Consider the following 20,939-nt stretch of genomic DNA (forward strand, 5'->3'; position numbering starts at 1 on the left):
CTCCAATATCGGACGTAGGCGGTGGTGGTTGTTCCAGCTACTGTCTGATACCCAAAAAGAACAAAGGTTTTCGTCCTTTTCTAGACGCCCGAACCCTCAATCTCTTCCTCAAGAAATAGAAATTAAAGATGCTCACACTGGCTCAAGTCTTGTCTGCCCAAGGAGACTGGCTGGTAGCATTGGACTTGCAGGATGCGTATTTTCACCCCCCCCCTTCTACTTGCCCACAGGCATTACCTGCGGTTCAAGGTAGTCCATGAGCACTTTCAGGTAACTGTGCTACCCTGTGGCCTAACCAGCGCCCCTCTGGTGTTCACCAAGGTGATGTCTGGGGTTACAGCTCTTATGCGCAGGTTGGGGGTTTCAGTCTTCCCGTACCTCAACGACTGGCTGTTGAGGGCGTCCTTGCCCCAGACTGTTGTTACCCACTTCCTGACTACGGCGGACCTCCTTCATTCGCTAGGTTTCACTATAGATGTGCTGAAGTCACACCTGACTCCTCAGGCGCTAATTTAATCTAAGCTGTTCTGGACACAGTGCAGTTTCAGGGTTATCCTCCCGATCAGCAATTTCAGGATATTCAAGGTATGATACCGATGTTTCAGCCTTGTGAGAAGCTGGCTTGGTATATGGTGTACTCTTATGTATGTGGACACCTTTCACCAATCCAGACAACCCTTCTGCAGATTTTAGTGGTCTTAGACAACCTTAGAAAGCTCTCTAAGTGGTAGCTGTGGAGAGCAGCCTTCAGGCTTAGTCCAGAAGGAGTGTAAAGCACCTTGTTTTACCAGAACATAATCTTATTGATATGGATTAAGTGAAAAAGAACCACAGAGTGTATTTATAAATTTGTTTATTTATTATATAACACTTGCTAACACATACAGTTATCTCCTAGCCAGAGATACACACAATACTTTTCAATAGAAACGGGTAAGTAGCATGTAATACACAGTGGTCACCGGAGGGGGAGACAAGACCATATACTAAATTAGTGGAATACGAACCACAACTTGAGTCGAAACTGTGCCCAGAAGACGTAGAATTGTCAAGGACCCAAGGAACCTCCCGAGGTAAGTAACTAGGAGCCCCACAGAGGTCCTGTGCTAAGTGGGAACACGACCGTTTGATCAATACAAGTCAATGGGTTAGTCGCCGTTGCAATTTTAAAGAAGGACACTTCCCAGTGGACCCGGAAGAAACCCAGTGGAAGACAGGAGGTTGGACAGCCACCCCACCCCTGGATACCTTAGGAACCAGGATACCCCAGGGAAGCTGGGTGCATAGGTGTGAAGTGGCATCGAAAACTGCAGTCGAACCCAATGGACGACTTCAGGAAGATGCCGTTGCTGGAGAAGGTGAAAGTGTCTGGTGGATTCAAGTTCAGAAGTACATGAAAGCAGAGGGGCCAGAGTCTATGCCACATGGAAGTGACCAGGAGACACGGAAGACGAATGCCCACCAATGTCCAGTGATGTAGAAGAGATGACGGTGCCCTTGGAACTGCCAATGTGAGGACCAGGCTACGTTGTGGGAGACCAGGAGCCGTTCACGATCCGTCCTACGTCGGATGTCGAGAGTTGAGAGGTCGGTGTCTGCTGGGAGCACCAACAAGCCTTGGCAACTGCAAACAAAGTGGAGGTCAAGAAGGTGCAATGTCAGAACCAGCAAGGTCCCGGAGACTCACCACAAGCAGGGGAGTCAGGGCAGGCCCGAGCAATCAAGGGAGCCCAAACAATTCGTAGATGACTCTCAAGAGGACCCACAGGCTGGAGGCACTGGAGTGGCGAGAGGACCTTGAGCAGCTCACCAAAGAAGCAGGCCCACAATGCAAGTGTTGCGGTGAGGACGAAGATCTTGGTCACTGGAAATGCTTGAGGTTGGGGCTACTTGGAGCCTGAATATCTTGGTGGAAGGAAGCCAACAAACCTTTACAAATGCAAGTCTATGCAGTGCTCAGGGGTTTGGTTCCTGCAGCTCCGAGGGATGCTGTCCTCAAACTTGGTGAGAGGACAGGTCAGACCTCGAGGGATGTGAAGGACCACTACCTTTGTTGCTGAGCCTTTCAGAGTCTGTGGGAGCCCAGGAACAGCAGACCGGTCAGCTTAGTTGTGCTGCCTGCAGATGCAGGGAAGAGACTCCTTCACTTCAAGGAAGATTCCTTCAGGTGTCTTGGATGCCCACGGCCCTTGGAAGGTTCCTGTATGGTGCACAGGCATGGACGTTGCAGCAGACAAGCAGGGCGAGGAGATCAGGAGCAGCAGGAGTCTTCCCAGTTGCATCCTTGATGGCCAGAGCGAAGTCCAGAGTGTCTAGATGCTCAAAGGAGAGGGTGTGTCTGAAACGAATCTTGTCCCACAACAAATCTAGGGACCCACCCTCAGGTAAGCCTTTAAGTACACTAAGGAAAGGGTTGGGATGTTTCAGGGGTCCCTCACTAAGGAGGGGCTGGCCATGGGGGAGGATACTCCCCTGTTCTTTGTCCAGTTTTGCACCAGAGCTGGAGCCAACGGCTCCCTGAACTGGGTTGCACTGGCTATGCATGGAGTGCACCAAGTGTGCCCTGCACGCAGACTATGTGGCGCCATCAAGCGCCCCCACCCTGCCCCAATACACTAAACCTTGTGTGGGAGGTGGTCACCCCTCCCTGTGACAGGATGCCTATTGTTCTGCCTTCCCTGCCCGAGCTTGCCTCAGCTGCAGGAGGGCAGAAACGTGTCTCTGGCTGGCAGCAGCCCTAGATTGCTGTCCGAGTCTGGAAGACTGGTACCGGGAGCACTGAGGACCTAACGTAGGGTCTTTACAGTGCTTGGAATCATACTTCCCACACCATTTATGGTGTGGAGGTATAATTCCAACATGTTTGATACCAAACACGACTGGGTCCGTTACAGCCAGTTTAGAGATGGTCATCGCCTAATGACGCAGTGCCCCTCTGTATGTCCTATTGCTGTCTCACAACCCAGGAGAATGGACTCCATGGGCTGTAGGGGTGTCATGCTCCTGCAGGGGCACCCTCACACTTGGAACCAAGCACCTTGCCTTCAGGATTTCAAGGCCTGTTATAGGGGTGACTTATAATTTTTGGCTGCAGTGACCTTAGATATAGGTAAACCTTTATCTTTCGTAAGTGGTGCTAGCACCAGCTTACACAGGCTGCACTGGCAGTCTGTAGAGTTAGTTTGAATGGTCTCCCATAGGTGGCATAATGCATGCTTCAGCCTATGGGGGACCTCTGGGGTACCTATGCCCTGGGTACCATAGTACCATATACTAGGGATTGATAAGGGTACCAAAGTATCCCATCTGGAGTGTGCCTAGGTACTTACCAAACCATTTTAGGGGAGAAAGCACAGAGACTGGGGTCCTGATTAGCAGGATCCCAGTCAGACTAGTCACTATCAGTGGGGGTAACCATAGGAGATCCTACTTTTCTACAAGCCTCTATCCTAGATTTCGGTGAGAATGATACTGAGTCTGTTGGACCTCATGGCCTCCTGCATCCTGTTGGTAAATCATGCCAGATGGCATATGCGGGCTCAGCAGTGGGACCTTAAGTTTCAGTGGGCGCAGCATCAGGGGAATTTCTCCGATGTGGCCCACATCTCGGAAGGAACTGCAAAGAACCTGCAGTGGTGGCTTACGAACTGTTATTGGCTCCGAGACAGACCCTCTTCCTTCCCCTTCCAGCTCTCACAGTAGTGACTGATGCGTCTCCCCTGGGATGAGGCGGCCATTTGGGAGGGGGGGGGGATCAGAGGACTCTGGTCTTCAGCAGAATCAGGGCTCCACATCAACCTTTTGGAGCTCTGGGCCACCCCACTAGCATTGAAAGCATTTCTTCCTTCTCTCAAGGGGAAGTTAGCGTAGGTGTCCACGGACAATACCACTGCCATGTTGTACTTCTACAAGCAGGGTGGGGTGGGGTCATGGCCCTTTGTCAAGTGGCCCTGTGTCTCTGGACATGGCTGGAACATGTCACACTGCCTCCTTGTGTGGAGATTGAGCGGTGACAGTTGATGGCTTTTGAATTTCCTCCTGAAGTTTGTACAGTTATTCTTGCGGCCCTCCACCAAAACGGTATATGCCTGCCGTTGGCAAATTAAAAAATATATATTGTACAGAGACGTCTATTGATGCTCTTTCTGCCTCTCTTTCTGATATTTTTCTCTTTATTCTTACCCTTGCCCAGCATGGTTCTGCTCTGGGCCCTCTCAAGGGTTATCTTTCTGCTCTGTCCGCTTTCCTGTGGCTGGCTGACCAACCCTCGTTATTACGTCCCCTATTGGAAATGGGTTCCTAAAAGGCGTGTACATATGTGTTTCCCCTACACCCTTCAGTATGCCTCAGTGGATCTGAACGTGGTTCTCACTTACCTTGTGTGGTCCCTTTGAGCCGCTACATAATTGTCCCCTCCAGTTGCTTACCATCAAGACAGCATTTCTAGTGGCAATATCATCTCCCTGGAGGGTGAGTGAGCAGCAGGGATTATCATCCAAGCCTCCCTATTTTATGACATTCCCGGGTAAGGTGGTGCTGTGCACTCCAGCCTCTTTCGTACTTAAAGTGGTGATCCCATTCAGGTCAGTCTGTCACACTGCCCACCTTTTATGCTCCTCCAAATCCGTCTAAGGAATAGGATCAACACCATCATCTGGACCAAAAAAGAGCGTTGTCGTTCTACCTTTACTGCACAAGAGTTCCAGGTGGACAACTAAATCTTCGTGGGATATCTGGGAGCTAACAAACGTTGGGCAGTACAGAAGGGGTCCATTTCACGCTGGGTCATTCTCTGTATAAAGATCTGCTATTCCCCGGCTAAAAATCAGCCTCCTGAGGGCTTAAGGGCACATTCCACCACAGGGATGGCTGCGACCACTGCGTTAGCTTTTGGGGTTCCAGTCCTGGACATCTGTCAGGCAACAATGTAGGCTTTCCTGCACACGATTGCCAAAAACTACTGCCTGGACAGTCCGGTTCGCAGGGATGGTCATTTCGCAAGTTCGGTCCTTTAGGACTTTTTAGTTGAGTAATTTGTCCGCAGCCCACCGCCAGGATGGTATGGCTTGGCTATCTATTCAATGGTAAGGAATCTGCAGCTAAAAGTCTCTATCAGATGAACAAGTTTCCTACCTTCGGTAACGCATTATGTGGTAGAGACAATATCTAGCTGCAGATTCCTTACAGACCTACCCATGCCCTTCCGTTCTGCGGATACATTTTTTAGAGCTAGGGTTGATCCCCTTTTCAGGGCCCTAGTTTGGGGACACGCTGATCAGTCTAATTCATGACTGTGCCCCCGGCGTGAAAAGTCGTAAAAAGAAACTGACATCCAATCCCCTGGTTGGTGCCTATATAGGTGACCACAATGTCCTATCCGGCACCAAGCCGAATGGAGCCACCCGACTGCATGCAGGGGGGTACTGCTCTCACAAAAGTTTCTGGATTCACTCTGACGCCTCGGAAATTTAAAGGTAAGGAATCTGTAGCTAGATATTGTTTCTACCAGATAATGCGTTACTGACGGTAAGTAACCTGTTCGTCAACACGTTGTTGGTACAGTTTGGGATCAACCTTAGCCTTGCATAGACCTGTGGCAGAATTGGGTGTCACCTTAAAGCTGAGGTCTTCAAACTGGTGGGGGGAGGGGGGGGTTGAGTGATCTCCGGGGTGGTGCCAGTCTCTGTCCAAGAGAAGCATCATGCTTTATTTTAATTGTTAAAAACATGAGCGGCAGTTAGCCACCTTGTAATGAGCCGTCACTAGCAACTTCTGTCCTTTATATCCTGACTGGGAGTAGGTGTAAAAAGGGGTAACAGAACTTAATTGCAATGTTTAAATATGTTCAGCCATAATTAAACATTGGCAATTAGCAGAATAATTGTAAAAAGATTTGAGGGGGGGGGGGCAAGGATTTGTTTGTGTTTTTTATTTTTTTCACAGGGGGAAGCATTAAGAAGTTTGAAGACCACTGCCTTAAAGGGAAGTTAGGGATCCTTGTTGTTGAGACTGAGATTGGATTGAACCTTGGCGCCTTTTAACCCCAAATATATTTGACCACCCATTTTGGCCACCCATTTTTTCCTTTTCTTTATTAAATATTTAGCCATACTACAGTGGACATAACAGCCATGACACATTGTGGGGGTTTCCATTACAGTATACTAGCATATGACTTGCAAAACGTTTTCCAGGTGTCAATATTATTCAACATGTTGATACTGAAAGTTATATTGGTAATGGGAAAAAAGGAGTAAATGAACAGAGTAACAAATAGTATAGGCGTACAAGTATGACAGACGTGTATGATTCGGTTCATCACATCGGAGGATGACAGCGAACAAGATATTCAAGGAACATTGCGATCATGTGATAGAGTAGTATTGGTGGTCTACATGCAGTGCAGCGCAGGATGTTGTATTGTGATGGACCAGATGCATCATCATCTAGCCTCACCGCAGTTGCCTGAGTTCTCAGAAATTGCATCAGTAGTAGCCAAATATCTTTTGGCCCGTGATTGTATGGGCATTAATTCCCAGTCCAGGGTGAGCTGGTCCTTGCAAAAACCGCATCTGCGAGCCAGTCAGTTACCTGAGGAAAAGTGCAGCATCCCCACCTTATTGCCACTCTGCGCTAGGCCAAAAGTAGGAGAAGCGCAGTCAGTCTACGCCTGTCCGAAGGTACGTTTTAAACTAATCCCAATAGCGCCCCCGGGGGGGGGGGGGGGGGAGTGCTCAAAGGGGCATCCCAAAATGCTATCAAGTGTAGTAAAAATCTCCTCCCAGTACACAGATGCCCGGGCACGACCAGGTCAAATGCATGAAGTCGGCGTCTGAAAGATGGCACCTGTTAAAACTGGAGTTTGTACTAAGTTCCATTCTCACCATACTCACTGGGGTATAATATAGTCTGTGAATAGATTTAAAGTGGCTACGGCGATAGTTAGGGGACAAAGCAGGTGCCCGGCGTGCAGCAGTAATGCCATTGGGTGTCAGTCAGGGGTGGTGTGATGTCAGTAGCCTGGGCCTTCCCTGCTGTTTAGGACGCGTATTGGTGCCGAAGTTTGCATGCTGCTGTATAGTTTCGTGACAAGCCTATGTGATGAGGAATAAGTAAGAAACGCTTCTAGCACCTGAAATGTGGACGGAGCATTGAGAAATTAAGTATGTAATGCGCGAATAGCGGTGCGCAATTGGTAATCTGTAAATATATCGAGCAGTGTCGGCCTGCAAAATGTCCTGTGATGCAATAAATGTGCTCAAATGAGCAAGGGTCTTGCTGGGCCTATCTCCCTCGCCAGTGACGGGCCTGTGCCTCTCGTCCAAAATAATGCAGTTCCCGATGAGCGGCGTCCTCGTATTCTGTTAATCTGAACACGTATGGCCGCAAGCAGCTGCAGGTTGTGCCCAGCATAAAAGCCAGTCTCCAGGCCTTGAATATCACGCTCCAAACGTGACAAGTCCCCGCAAAGCTCCCCACCTGCTTAGCATTGCAGGCCCCCTAATGACCACCTTGAAGGCCTTCTATAGGGTGGCCCTGAAGATGTTCTCGTTGTATGTTAAAAGTAGTTCTCAATCATTGCGGAACACCTAATCGTGAAGCATTCCCGGTGGGAGCAGCTATAAAAACGCCAGGGAGGGAGAAGACGGCAACTGAATGTGCTAACAGGACCGGCACGTGATCAAAAAGCGCACGCGGGAAGTGGGATGTGCGCGCCAACCACGATGCTGCATACTGCGAAATAAGCCAATAATCCAAATGCGACTACGTTGTGTGTGCAGTATTTATACAGATCCCTTCTTTCAGGACTGCGTGTCCAGTGTGCCAGATATCCCTCAAATCGAAGTCCTGCATAATAAGGAGCAATTGAGCCGCTGCTCGAGGGTGTGGTCGCCTAGCGTCGCTGGCCCTGTCCATTTTAGGATTAAGAATTACATTGAACTCGCCCTCCCCACAGGGTTGCACCCGGTCCCAGCGCCTCCCCCTTTTGACAAATCTCAGTGAAGAAATGGGATCATCGTTGTTGAGCCCATATATAGCAAGTTTCCTGACTGGGTGTTCCAGTATGTCACCCGCTAGTAGCACGTATGTCAAGTTTGACCATATGCATCTTCCATGCCAGTCCCCTTCTAACCACAGTCGCCACCCCACGACAATAATTGGAGTACGTAACAACGTAATGTTCACCAAGCCATCCCGATCTGGTGGAGGTGCTTTCCATTAGATGAAGTTCTTGTAGCAGACATATCTATAGAGTGTCTGTGTAAATATGGAAAGACATGGTGTGCCTTACGATGGTCATTAAGACCGCAAATATTCCACATCAGTAATTTAATAAGAGCAAACCAGTACTGTTGGGCAATCGAGTGTGTAAAGAGCCTAACTGCGTTGTATGGAAAAAATGCTGATGCAAAATAACTCCCAAACCCCTCCCTCCCACTACAACCCACCCAGCTTGGTTGTGAGCAATCCCAACCAATCCATGTATACACAATTTATGGGGAAACGTCCCAGGGGGTGGTTAGAAATCAGGCGAACACCCCTTACCACGGGAGGGTGGCAGAGTCCAGGATATCCATGGGCTATATTTCAGAACTGACAATAGGAAAGAGCACATTACATAAAATAAATCTCTGAGGATGCAAACAGCATATGCACTAATATTCAAACCCGAATGAGAACATCATAAGCAGTTACATGGGCAATGCATAAAAGTTTACGTTTAGAGAAGCAGACAGAAAACAATAATAACTTCAATTGGTAATGGAAAAGTGAAAGCATTAGCCATCGCTCAGGGAGCACCTATTCGCCGCAGTAGGGGAAGTCCGGGGGGTCCCCGTACTTTGGTAATGGATTTAGCGAATTTCAGAGCTGTCTTGGCATCCGAGAAAAAATTTCATTTGCCCCCTGAAACCCCTATGTCACTATCAGATGGGCAGGGTATAGCATGGTATATGGGGTCTCTGCCTTTTGAAGCATCTTCTTGGCCGGGAGGAAATCTTGGCAGGCTGACTGGACCGGTATAGTAAAATCAGGGAAGAAGGATAGATTGTTGCTGTGGTGTTGTAGAGCACTCCGCTCCCTGGGCAACCGCAGGACAGCATCTCAATCCTGGTAATTTAACAACCATACCGCTATTGGCCTGGCCGGAGCACCGGGAGGAGGCCTGGGTCCCAGCGACCGGTGGGCACAGGCAACTATGAACACCGCAGACAGACTGTCAACAAAGAGTTTCTGGGGGAATGTCCTCTAAAAAGTTCTCAATGTTTGCAGTGTTGGTGGACTCCAGAATTCTTGTGCGTTTGAGGCTATTGCGGCAGGAGCATGCCTCCAAGTCCTTGTTTTTGTCCCCAATTGCCTCAAGCACTTTGTCCATTTTGAGTAGTTGTTTCCTGACCTCTACATGCGAGTCTCTCTACATGCGAGTCTCTCTACATGCGAGTCATCCATGTCTGAGACCCGTTGTTCCAAGTGGTCAAAGCAGCTGGCGTGCTTATCTACACATTGCTTAACCAGGTCCAGCCGGCTAGTAAGAATATCCAATATAGTGTCTATATTTTTTAGGCTGGAATGAACTTCAACCAGGATCTCCTTAATGTCAATGTCCTGTTGCGGCTCCCCTGCAGAGCACTCTGGCGATGCCCCAGAGTTTGAGCACACGTCAACGTGCCTGGTACTTCGCCTGCTGTCAAACTGCAGCTTTGTTGGCTTAGTGTTGCTTTTTCTCATATTTGCTATGAGCAGGCAAGTCCCTAGATTAGCAATACACAGTGGAGATGATGACAGTAACAAGCCAGGTTGGCGTCTGACACTAGTGTTCTACAAAAGTGGATTGTGTGGCATTAGCGGAGTGCCACCGCCATGAGCAGGAACCAATAGAGCAATTCCGCCACCACCACTGCACCCACCGGGAATTGTCCAGGGGCCCCCCATGCAACAATATAAGGCCAGTTGGTTATCCGAGCACACACACCCAGGCAGTTATCTCTGACACTACAATCTCTGCGGCCTGCAAAGCTACTCACACTGAGCTACTAACAGTGGATGCTATGGGGCAGTCATGAGGAATTGAATGGCCACTGCCCCTATAGTGGCCCAGAAGGAGTGTATTGCAATGTGGGGGGGGGGGTGTCAGTCAATCATTGCAGTGTCAAACAGTAGGCCACGCATTTTGATGCAATTTAGACCATGCACCACGATGATGGACTTAGAGTGCCTAATGATGTCTAGGTACTGTTGTAGAACACGGTGGCGGAGATTGTGTCAACTCAGTTTGGAGTTGGATACACTTCAAGGGTTGGAAAACTTTGGGTGGCAACTTTAGTGGGGCCGAGTTCACTGTTGACCCAGTGCTGCAGTTGGCTGCTTTATACACCTGTGGATTCTGACACCTTTCTTTATCTTCCAGTCAGAGACCGCTATGGTGACCTGCAAGAAGCAGAAGGCTCCTCCAGTTCATCGTCTGAGGAGGAGGAGGAAACTGTGGTAAGGGTGGTGATAAGGCTATGACAACCAATAACTGTTGCCATGGGGATCCCAGAAGAGTATTCAGATGTTTTTTTATGCATGATAAATTGTTATGACTTGACTTTTTTCTTTCCCTTGAAATCAATGTGGACCATTACTATAATTTTGATATCAGAAGACTGCATAAATCGGAATTTTTCATGTCCTTTACTACTTTATGCAAATCGGGGAGTAACCTAGTTTTTTTTATTAAATAGATTATTTTAGTTGTATTCAAGTTGTTTAGCTATAGTTGTTAGTTGTGGCAATTTGAACAGATGCCTTTTACAGGTGAAAGCATTGCCATTGTATGCAGTGTGTAATTGATGGTTAAATGTTTTTTTGGTAATGTAGTTGAAATATTTAGAGCGTCATAAAAAGTAGTCTAGAGACTTTAAGGTCTTGTTTTGAAGTAATCTGTTTACAAATGCTGAAACACAAAAGGTGATGGGAGGATGCTTGCAGTAAGTCTTAACCACATGCAATAGCACGAAGTAGCATTCCATAACATGTCTTTTTCATGTACCACCTTAAGTGGCATATGTATGCCCAGACATGCACCCCTTGTTTACTGTCTCACTGGAACCATGCTACACCCAACGAAGAGCCCCAATCGAAGCGATACCAGTCTTAATTTACTTGTGTTCTGGTTCATAGAGGGCCTAGCTTGGCAATTTGGGCTGGACTGTTTCTATTGCAGCAGGGTAAAGACAGATTTGCATATAGATGGGTCTAATCTGAGTTGGCACGGTGGGCCACAGGACGATGGGTTGGGGTCCCCCAACCAATTGCCAGTGGTTAGACTCGTTGCAAGTATCCTCCATCACCTTTTCCTGTTTTAATGTACCTCCCTAAAGGGCCTCGGGTATACCCAGGTGTGAGTCCCTTGCTCACTGTGCCACTGGAACAAAGCTACACCCAACCGAAGAGCCCCAATCAGGGCAAAACCAGTCTTTGGTTGCTTGTGTCCTGGTTCAGAGAGGGCCTAGCTTGGCAGTTCAGGCTGGACTGTTCTTGTTGGAGTAGGGTAAAGGCTGATTTGCATATAGCTGTGTCTAATCTGAGGTTTCATGGTGGGTAAATGAACGATAGGTTGGAATGCTACCCCGAGCGATTGCCCGCTTCCTCCCATCACCTTTTGTGGTTTTGTTTACAAATGCTGCTAATCTTTATTTGACCCATGTCCAGTTTCAATCTGACACATTTTTTTTTTGCTATATTTTACCCGAAGAGGTGGGATCCTAAACTTGATAAGGATTTCTATCGCACGCTTTCCTTGTTGAAGACGAAAGATCCCAGAATCTACCAGCAGGACGTCACTTTTTATCACAGTGAAGGTATGCATTACTCTAGTTCTTGTACGAAGGACCTTCTTGCTGCAATTGCATACAGATACTGCCTAAATAGATATTTAGCTTCACACCTGTGATTAAATGCACACAGCTTTCCTTCTTTTTGTTTTTGCTTTAGAGGTACATAATGAACTGCCTCCTCTTTATTCCACTGCATTGCACCAAGATTGTCCATTCTTAAACAGAGACCTTATTTGACTTTGGGATGGGAGTGCAAATAAGCTGTCAACCTTATAGAGTCTGAAGTGCATCCCATCTAGTATTCTGCTATTGAACATTAATCCACTCCCTCCCCCCCCCCCCCCACACCCCTTTAAACCCATTGCCAGGAATTACTGTTAAAAGAGGCGCAACTTTTGCTGCAGGTATCATTGCTTGAAATCGATTGTTCTCTACCTTAGTTTATGTACATCAAGATTTTTTTATTATTAAAAAAGTCTGAATGTGTTGATGAATTGGGGGTGGTGAACCTGAACAGAAAGTTAAGCTCAGATATGTAGTAGATCTACAAACTAACTCTCCGAAACCGAGACTGATTTTAATCTCATAAAAAAAACAAGTAATTAACTTGTGTATGAAACAACGCTGTATATTGTAATTTATTTAGGTCTGGCCTACAGGCAGCTTCATGTGTTCATGGTTCTTGTGATGCATTCCTTTGTGTGGATAGGGTACTTTCTTTGTAAAAAAAAAAAAAAAAAAAAGCTTGTATTTTGAGATCTAGGTTAAAATTCCATAATTATAAAATCGGTAGTGGGGATGGGTATCGGGCAGTACATGCATGCTTTTGAAGTCGTAGCCCTTACGGTGCTAGGGAAGAGGGGTATATTGTTGACTAAAGTTTGAAAAATACAATGCTGAACAAGAAAAAACAAATGACAGCAGTATAAATATCCTTTCAGTACATGAACTGTCTCATCCCATTAGTATCTTGATTATGCCATTAGCGTCTACAATGGGCTCTCTGGCAAGCTTCAAAGAATTCAGATTGCAGCATCCAGGCACTTTCAAACCCAATCAGATGGAATCACGTCATGTTGCTCCTGTTTTCAAGGCATTACAATGCTTACCAGTTGAAAGGAGATCATTTAAAGCACTCTGAGTTTCAACTTCATACAGTCCAAACTCTGAATGTATAGCCAAGGAAAAACCTCAGATTGAAGATACCCGCACTCCTGATAAATAAAATTATCGATGGGAATTTATTCTCAGTTCAGAAAGGCAAGCTGTGAAACCATCAAGAACCTATGAGATTTCGTAAAAGCAAAATGACCGAATTACCGTAAATTTAGGAATCAAGTGACCTTTAGACCACAGCTCAGACTGGTTTATATTTGCAGACAGTGAAATTATCCTCACGTTTATTTCTCTTACCGCTTCATGCCTAATGTACTCTTTGATACAACTGTGCCAAGTCTGAAGCTCGTTCACCAGCCTCACGCTTGATGTCAAAACAGAACATTAATAGGTGGCATTTCAACCAACACCGTTCTACTATCCATGCACTAGTAACAGGACTATTAACATGGCTGACTGGAAAGCTCTCTGGACCTCAAAAAACGGTAGGAAATCGTTATAGAAATTCTACTATATGATATAGTAAATTAGAAAATATGAAGCGTCTTTTACGCTGTGCAGCACTCTGCTAGGTTTGCACTATAGAAACACAAATATATATATATATATATATATTTATATATTTTTTTCTTTTCAGAAGAATACCCTTGCAGACATAGTGATGCATAAATTATGCAATAAAAGAGAACTCTGGGTAGTTCTCAAGTTTAGGTGGAAGGCAGCTTCTGTATAGAGCACCCTCAACACCAGCGGCACTCTAGATTTGCTCAACTCAAATGGCTGCTTTTCTATCAAAGTTTTTAAGCATGGGATTAGCACAGTGCTATCCACGCCAAGATAGAAAGGGACAAAGTCTTTCGCCATTTGTACAGCAAAGTCTTTAAGGATAGGAATAGCACAGTGCTATCCACGCCGAGCTGTTAAATGACAAAAACCATTTACCACTCCAGGCACAGTATTACAGCTTTGGACTGGGAAAATACCATCCAACCAAACCTGAAATGATTAAAAGCAACCCCTGACGCGTGTTTCGCTGTCATTACAGCTCTCCATAGAGGTTTAGCTTTGTCCAGACACAAGGGAGCACCCAGTATATGTAAAAAAAATACCCTTGCAGGCATAGTGATGCATAAATTATGCAAAAAAGAAGAGAACTCAGGGTAGTTCTCAAGTTTAGGTGGAAGGCAGCTTCTGTATAGAGCACCCTCAACACCAGCAGCACTCTAGATTTGCTCACCTCAAATGTCTGCTTTTCTATAAAAGTTTTTAAGCATGGGATTAGCACAGTGCTATCCACGCCGAGATACAAGGGGACAAAGTCTTTTTCCACATAAATTTGAGAACTACCCAGAGTTCTCCTCTTCTTTTTTGCATAAATCCAGTCATTCCAATCGACCCTACACTCTTCCTGCTGTCTTGGTATATTGCAGACTCGCGTTTGTTTCTGCCATTGTGTGTTTGTGGTTATAGACTATAAACATCTGCCCAGTGTTTTGTTAATCCAGCAGCAGGAGAGAAAAGTGTCCCTCCAACATTATTATTCTCAATAATATTCCTATTTTAACTTTTCAGCTTTCAGATAGTGGGCGCTCTTAGTCTTACAGTATCCTCCCAAACTCGCAGTAGAAAAAGCAGGTAGGTTTCCGTGGCATCCTGTGTGCCGAGGGAGCATTTGTGCTTTTTAGGTCTCGCCTGAGCCAGCGCATGCATGCGCTGCTCTGACGAGACATTTAGTAAGCGGGGTTTTGAAAGTGCCTCCCCATGCTTTGGCTGGCCTAGCACTTGCGTTCATGCAAGCGTGCACACGCGCAGCCGCCATCTGTCTTTCACGGGTCATTAAGTGAAGTGCATCGCGATCACTTTCACTTTCGCAGCGCACGTTAGAAAAGCCCACTTTGTTGTACTGTGCAGTTTTCTACTTGTTTTCAATGCTCTAGCTTCAGTATACAGTGTTTAGCCATTTTAACGGTTCTTTAGACCATGTTTTAATACTTGGTACCCGCCTTCAGTTTCCACTCTTATTACACTATTAACAGTGTTTTAATACACTCCCCCATAGCGCATAGCTTGTTTCAACATTCCTTCCTTTTTTAACCACTGGCGCTATATCCCAGCACACAACCTGCCCTTTTCAGCGCGCTCCATCCTTGTACTTCAGCCCACAACCCCAACATTCCCAAATCTACTTATTCGTCTTTGGATCCCCATTCCAGTATGCTCTACTCCACCAAGGACCCTCTTGCTTTTAATTTTCAATCCTTTACTCCAGCAGCCCGAACTTTGTTTCACCTGTTCAGCGCCGCTTTCTTCTTAAAACTGTTGTTTCATTGCTATCCGCAGTTGTTTCAGCTGCCACCCATTTTTAGGACTCGCTTGACCCAGCGCATGCGCTGGTCTGGCGAGACTTATTGAGAGGGCTCCAAAAAGTGCTACCAGGCCAGCATAGAGCTACAGTGCATGTGCGCGGGCGCGCGCGCCACGCTTTACCGCGATTACTTTCACTTTCGCGGCCCCACGGCCGCTTTGATGTTTGACGTGATCGATCACTTTCGCGGCCGCTTTGCATAGCCAATAGGTCTCGCTTTTGGGACCTTATTAGTATTTAGCTATGCAACTGTTGCATAGCTAAACACTTATAAGGTCCCAAAGGCGAGACCTATTGGCTATGCCAATGCTTGTTATATTCTTTTCCACAGCCTTGTTTCAACACTCATCCTGTTCTGTGTCCCAAGATTAACTTTCAGCAGTTTTACTAAGCACTTAGACGCTCGCACAGCTACACCTTAGAACTGAGATTCATTTTCAAACTGATGAATATCCCCACCCCTGACAAATATACTAAGGCTTCAGTCCCCACAGAAAAGAGATCTTACGGCAGGAATTGCATGACTTTTATTTTCCATTTGACTTGCAGTGAAGCGACGGATATTTTTCGAGAGAGGAAGTAAAACTAGGGGATATGCGAAAGTTTGTCAAAGGCGAGAGAGATTTATGTCTAAATGGCAACTTTGTATGTGTACTCTCATTTAGTCCCCGCCGCCACACTTAACCCTATCTCTCTTAAATGCTCTTGTCCCGTTTCAACACTCAAAACCCCACCCATCCTTCAGCAGCCTCATTTCTTAGGGAACGCCTCAACCCCTGCGCCAGCCTACTCCGAAACTCCTTCGGTGTTACTCCATACAATCTGTGCCTTCATAAAACAAGCATCGGAATAGCCAATAGGTCTCGCCTTTTAGACCTTATAAGTGTTTAGCCATGCAACAGTTCATGTTGTTGCAACAAGGATATTGTGCTGCATAACTAAATATTTACAAGGTACCAAAAACGAGACCTATTGGCTATGCCAATGCTTGTTTAAAATTCCAAATGTGAGAAATGAATGCTTTACACAGGATTCCTGTTCTCTGCTTCATAACTGCAACAAATAGTTCAGGCATACTTTTCCCCCTCTTCATCTATTGCCCTCAAAGACTTGGCTCCCATTAGCAGCGACAGTGCATCCTTAACCATTCATTCTCTGACAAATGCAAAGGTAGCAGCCCCAACTTCAAAATTACTGCCACGTCCATTGCATTAGCCCATACCATGTGTGCCTATTGGGCATTCCATTGTGGAGTGCACTGTGAAGGAAAGGAGTGATAGTCATGTCATGGTCTTTATAGTCTATAATTCTGTTAAAAAGTGCGAGGCCGCAAGTGCTGTATTACTGTGCTCTCTTAGATCGTGATGAATGCACATCTTTACAAATTATTGCAACACACGGTTTGTAATTGTGAGGAGATAGCTTTTTGCAGGCTCGCCCCCACTTTTTGACTATTAGGTACTGGTTTAATGACTGAGTGTACTAAGGCCTGCTAACTTTCCCTCAGTGCTAGTGCTCTGACCCTTAAAAGTGTATGTTTGGTTGATTTATACCCAACTGACATAAGCAAACTTGTGTATAAATCCTTAGTACAGTTTACCAGGAGTCCCCAGGTCCTTTAATTTAAAGTGTCCCTCATGGACTGCAGCACTTAGGGTGCCCCCATGAGTGTGACAAAGTACAACATGGCTCACAGCTGTCGCTGCAGACTGATAGAGAAGCTTTAGACTGCTAGCTCAAGTTTGCCACTTAAACTGTTGACAAAGTCCAGGCCTTCCTTTAATATATGTGCCTGTCAAGCCCTTAGCCAGGGTGTTCTAAATTAAAAAGTAGGACATGTGTTTGTATATATTCTAAAAGTATTCTCGTTTTTGCAGTGAAAAGGTTAGTAGCCCCATTGGCAAGTACGGGGTTGCACGCTGACAACACGGATGTGATAACTCCTGAATGGGAGTACTAAATTTGGTACTTAAAGGTATCAAAATAATTGTTAAAATAAACCAGACGAACCAAGTCGAATTTAATGTCACTTTTGAGTAAACCAGGTTTTCCAGTGGCCTTTCGCAGATATTGGCTACAAGATAGCCATCTGCTGTCCTGGGGAGAGGTGTGAACAAGTCCCATGAAAGGACACAATAGAGAACTGCTGCTGGAAGAGGTGTTACCACTCCCTGGCAGGAAGCCGCACAGTGTGTGTCCAAAAGTCAGGCTTCAAAGGGGATGCCACCTATGAAGGCCAAGTGGTGGATCTACATGAGGGGCTGCTCTTTTGTTCTGATAGGCAGGTTGGCATTGGGGACAGAGAGGGAAATAAAATTGCCCAACCGGTTTTTCTGTGGGTGTGTAGCCCTCAGGTAGACACTTCCCTATGGTGGACTACCAAGCTCCACACGCCGAGAGAAGGGTTCTGCTATCTCTGCAGTGGGAAGAATAATGCACTCTGGGATAGCTAGATGCCATAGTAGTCCCCACATCTGCCAAGGGCAAGGTGTGGGCATAAAAGTGGCACCCAGACCTCGGAACATGTCAGCACTGGCGAGAGGACCGAATGACTGCCCTGCTGTTCCCTGGACCTGGCATTGAGAGGTTGCTCGAAAGACTGGACTGCACCTGCTGATCTTTGGGCTAGTAAAGAGAGGCCTATGTCTGATGCCTTTCTCATGGAAGGTCTTCTCTGAGCCCCAGACAGAAGAGGCAAACTCAGTCAATTAGCTGACTTCTTGTTGCAGCTCCAGGGCAACAAAAGCTGATGAAGCTTCCTTGGCGAGTAGGTAGTCCCAATCTCTGGATCGGCACTGACTGCTGAAGCGCAGCCTGGTAAACCAAGTCCCAGCACTCTAAGTTGCCCCCGAGTCCATTGAACTCAGAAGAGTCATCACAGTACAGTCACCCGAGATGGACATGAACGTCAGTTAAATGGAACCACTGGTTTCGCTGCAACCGAAGGTCAGTAGATCAGTAGCTACTGGTTTTTGGCTGCACTTCGAGGAACACTGTCCTCTGTGGCCAAAGTTGCCCCACCATGTTCTTGGACCGAGGAATAGTCCCGGGAAGTCCCTTGTCGACCCAATCAGCATCATCAGCATGTTCAGGATCCTGTATTCCGTGCATCAGGACCCCTCCATTGATTTCTATGGTGGTTTGCCCATAGAGTCTGGAACTGGACTAAAGACTCTTTTGACTGCAGGGTAACTGTCCTGCTAAGCCTTACTGGCCCCTATGACTTGCTCCCTGCCGCAGTTGGTTGCCCAAAGCCGGCCAGAGAACCTGAAAACCAAGTTTTTTTTTTTTAAGTTTCCAAAATTACTGTGAACCATGTGAATAGCCAGTGCTTGTTTGTGTTTTGAGTGAACTCACTGATTTACTCTTTGTGTAAAAAAAAAAAATCTATTTTTCTGGAACCCACTGGTGGATTTTGTTCTTTTTGGTATCTAAAAATTCATTAAAAAAGATCTATTTTTATAAATTAGAGTCTGGTTTCCTTTTGTGCCACATTTTTCTCTTTCGATTGTTTGGTACTTCTAAATGCTTGGTTTCTTTTGATAAAGCGTGACTGCTCAAAGCCACAGCTACCCTGGTTTGAGCTAATATTTTACAAATGAGCATGAATGTACCCAAGACCGATTTGTGAGCTTATTCCACAGTGAGGTCGCACAACCACACCATATAATAAACTGTATTTCCTCACAGTAATTATATGCCTGAGGCACACCTGTGAGGCATTTAAAGTCTCTTTCAAGTAGTTCCACTGCTGGACAGGTAGAAATTCTTCAAACAGCTTAAGTTTTTTGGCTAGAAGAGTAAGTACACTGCCTGCAAGGGAGATTAATGTAGGCTTAACATGAGTTTTTACCTTCCTGTGCAGATATGGGTTGGTGGAGCAATGAAGGGTGTTTGGGGACAGGCAGACCAAGAATAGTAATTCCATATAACAGTTGGAACCTTGCGATTTAATTGTAGAAGTGTATCAATTTCATTCACTAGTAGTGGCGATAATTACATTTTCAGAACATAACATACATCACATTGGGACTAGAGACCCTGTGCCTCCTAGGTAGCATGCTTCATCATTGGGTCTGCTCTTCACCCTATAGGCTCTTTTGTGGCCGCTTTCTGCGGCACTAAGTGCTAAATTTGAGGGACCTGATAATGTTCATTAGCGTCTCCCTGTGATAAGATTTAAACATTCTTACCAGATAATGAGAACAGGAAAAGCGTCATACCTATCCTAGAAGTCAAAATGTTTCAGCCATTTAACTATTGGGTGTTGGTCTTTCTTCAGGACAGAGTTCCCTAAGTGTGCAGATCTAGAATAGTCTCTTACATTAACTACCTGCCCTTGTATTAGTTCTTCATTTTTAGGAATGCGTCAAAACCTTAGCGGGAGGTCACGTTGCGTGGAAGAGATTTTGTGACTAATTTGAAAAGTGCTTTATGATCTAAAATCATTGACTTTGAAGGTTTTTTGCGGGTTCTCGAAGGCAACTCTGATGTGGAGTGAACACAGAGCAGCCATCTCCAAAGTTTTGGACAAATGTATTTCTTGATTCGAAGATGCAGAATGTCCAGTTGTCTAGGATACCGTAGGCTCAAATTACTGAGAGGGCCAGGGATGTTAAAGAGAGCTGGGAACTTCAAGAACAAGCATTGGCATAGCCAATAGGTCTCGCCTTTGGGACCTTATGTGTTTAGCCAGAACTTTTGGCTATGTTGTAGAGCATTGTGGCTGCTGTGCATTATGTTGAAAAGTTATAATAAAAAGTGTTAAGCATTTTTGTTACCTTTATACAAACGAAGACAACATTATATACAACTGAAAAACCTGATTAAAAAAGATCTTAACATAAAAAATGTCTTCTACTATTTTTGTACTTGCACTGCTTGCAACTTCTTCCTGCCTTTTCTCATGCTTGTTTGTTATAAAAAAAAATGTTATGGTGTATGTTGCATTCAGTACAGTGTAATCATGTGGTGTGTAATTATGTGGCACTGAGAGGTATTGTGTGGAGTGTATGTTGCATTCAGTAGAGTGTAATGCACTGTGTGAGGGGGTGAGAGCTTCCACAGTTCACCCCCGAGTGCTGCTCTGGAGCTCCGGGCAGGTGTGTTGTGTAAGGAGGATGTGTGCAGGGAAGGAGTGTCACAGTCCCCGTGTCGGGGGCGGGGACGTGGGGGGCATATTGAACGGAAAGTGGGGGTTCTGTGATTTTCTCAATATTTTGGGGGTTTTACTAAGCACCAATCACCACCTGTATATGGGCGCACAAACTGTCTCCTGGCCCTTACCATGTTGATGTCACTATCGACCATGTTACTGGTGGCAATTTTACCAAACTCATGAAAATAAGACCGAGTATGCCCGGCCGGCACAACCAGCTGAGCAACTTCAGCACGGTAAAATGACTTACACACATATCGGATGCATATAAGGAGCATTTATAGAATGTATTCATGTGTGATCTCCTATTCTGAGGGTGGGGTTTCTATGGAATGGGTGAGCTTGAAGTAGCACAGGGGATGGCAGCCTGGAGCATGTGTTCAGCGTGTGTGGGGGGTGCGCATGTATAGAGGGACGTGGTGCGTGCTGTGTGGGGATTGCAGCCGTGTGGGGGCGTGGGGTTTCTCTGTAGAGACTAGCG

At 46.0% G+C, this 20,939-nt stretch overlaps 1 protein-coding gene across 1 annotated transcript in view; it reads left to right on the top strand.

Annotated features, from left to right (window-relative positions):
• Positions 1–20,939, top strand: part of KRI1 (KRI1 homolog) — a 97,596-nt gene that overhangs the window by 19,645 nt on the left and 57,012 nt on the right. The window contains exons 2-3 of the mRNA XM_085600690.1: positions 10,409–10,485; positions 11,738–11,843. Of these exons, the coding sequence (XP_085456816.1) occupies positions 10,409–10,485; positions 11,738–11,843 (183 nt within the window). The remainder of the gene's footprint in view (positions 1–10,408; positions 10,486–11,737; positions 11,844–20,939) is intronic.

The sequence above is a fragment of the Triturus cristatus genome, chromosome 4_2 (assembly GCF_964204655.1).
Source record: "Triturus cristatus chromosome 4_2, aTriCri1.1, whole genome shotgun sequence".
Classification (NCBI taxonomy): domain Eukaryota; kingdom Metazoa; phylum Chordata; class Amphibia; order Caudata; family Salamandridae; genus Triturus; species Triturus cristatus.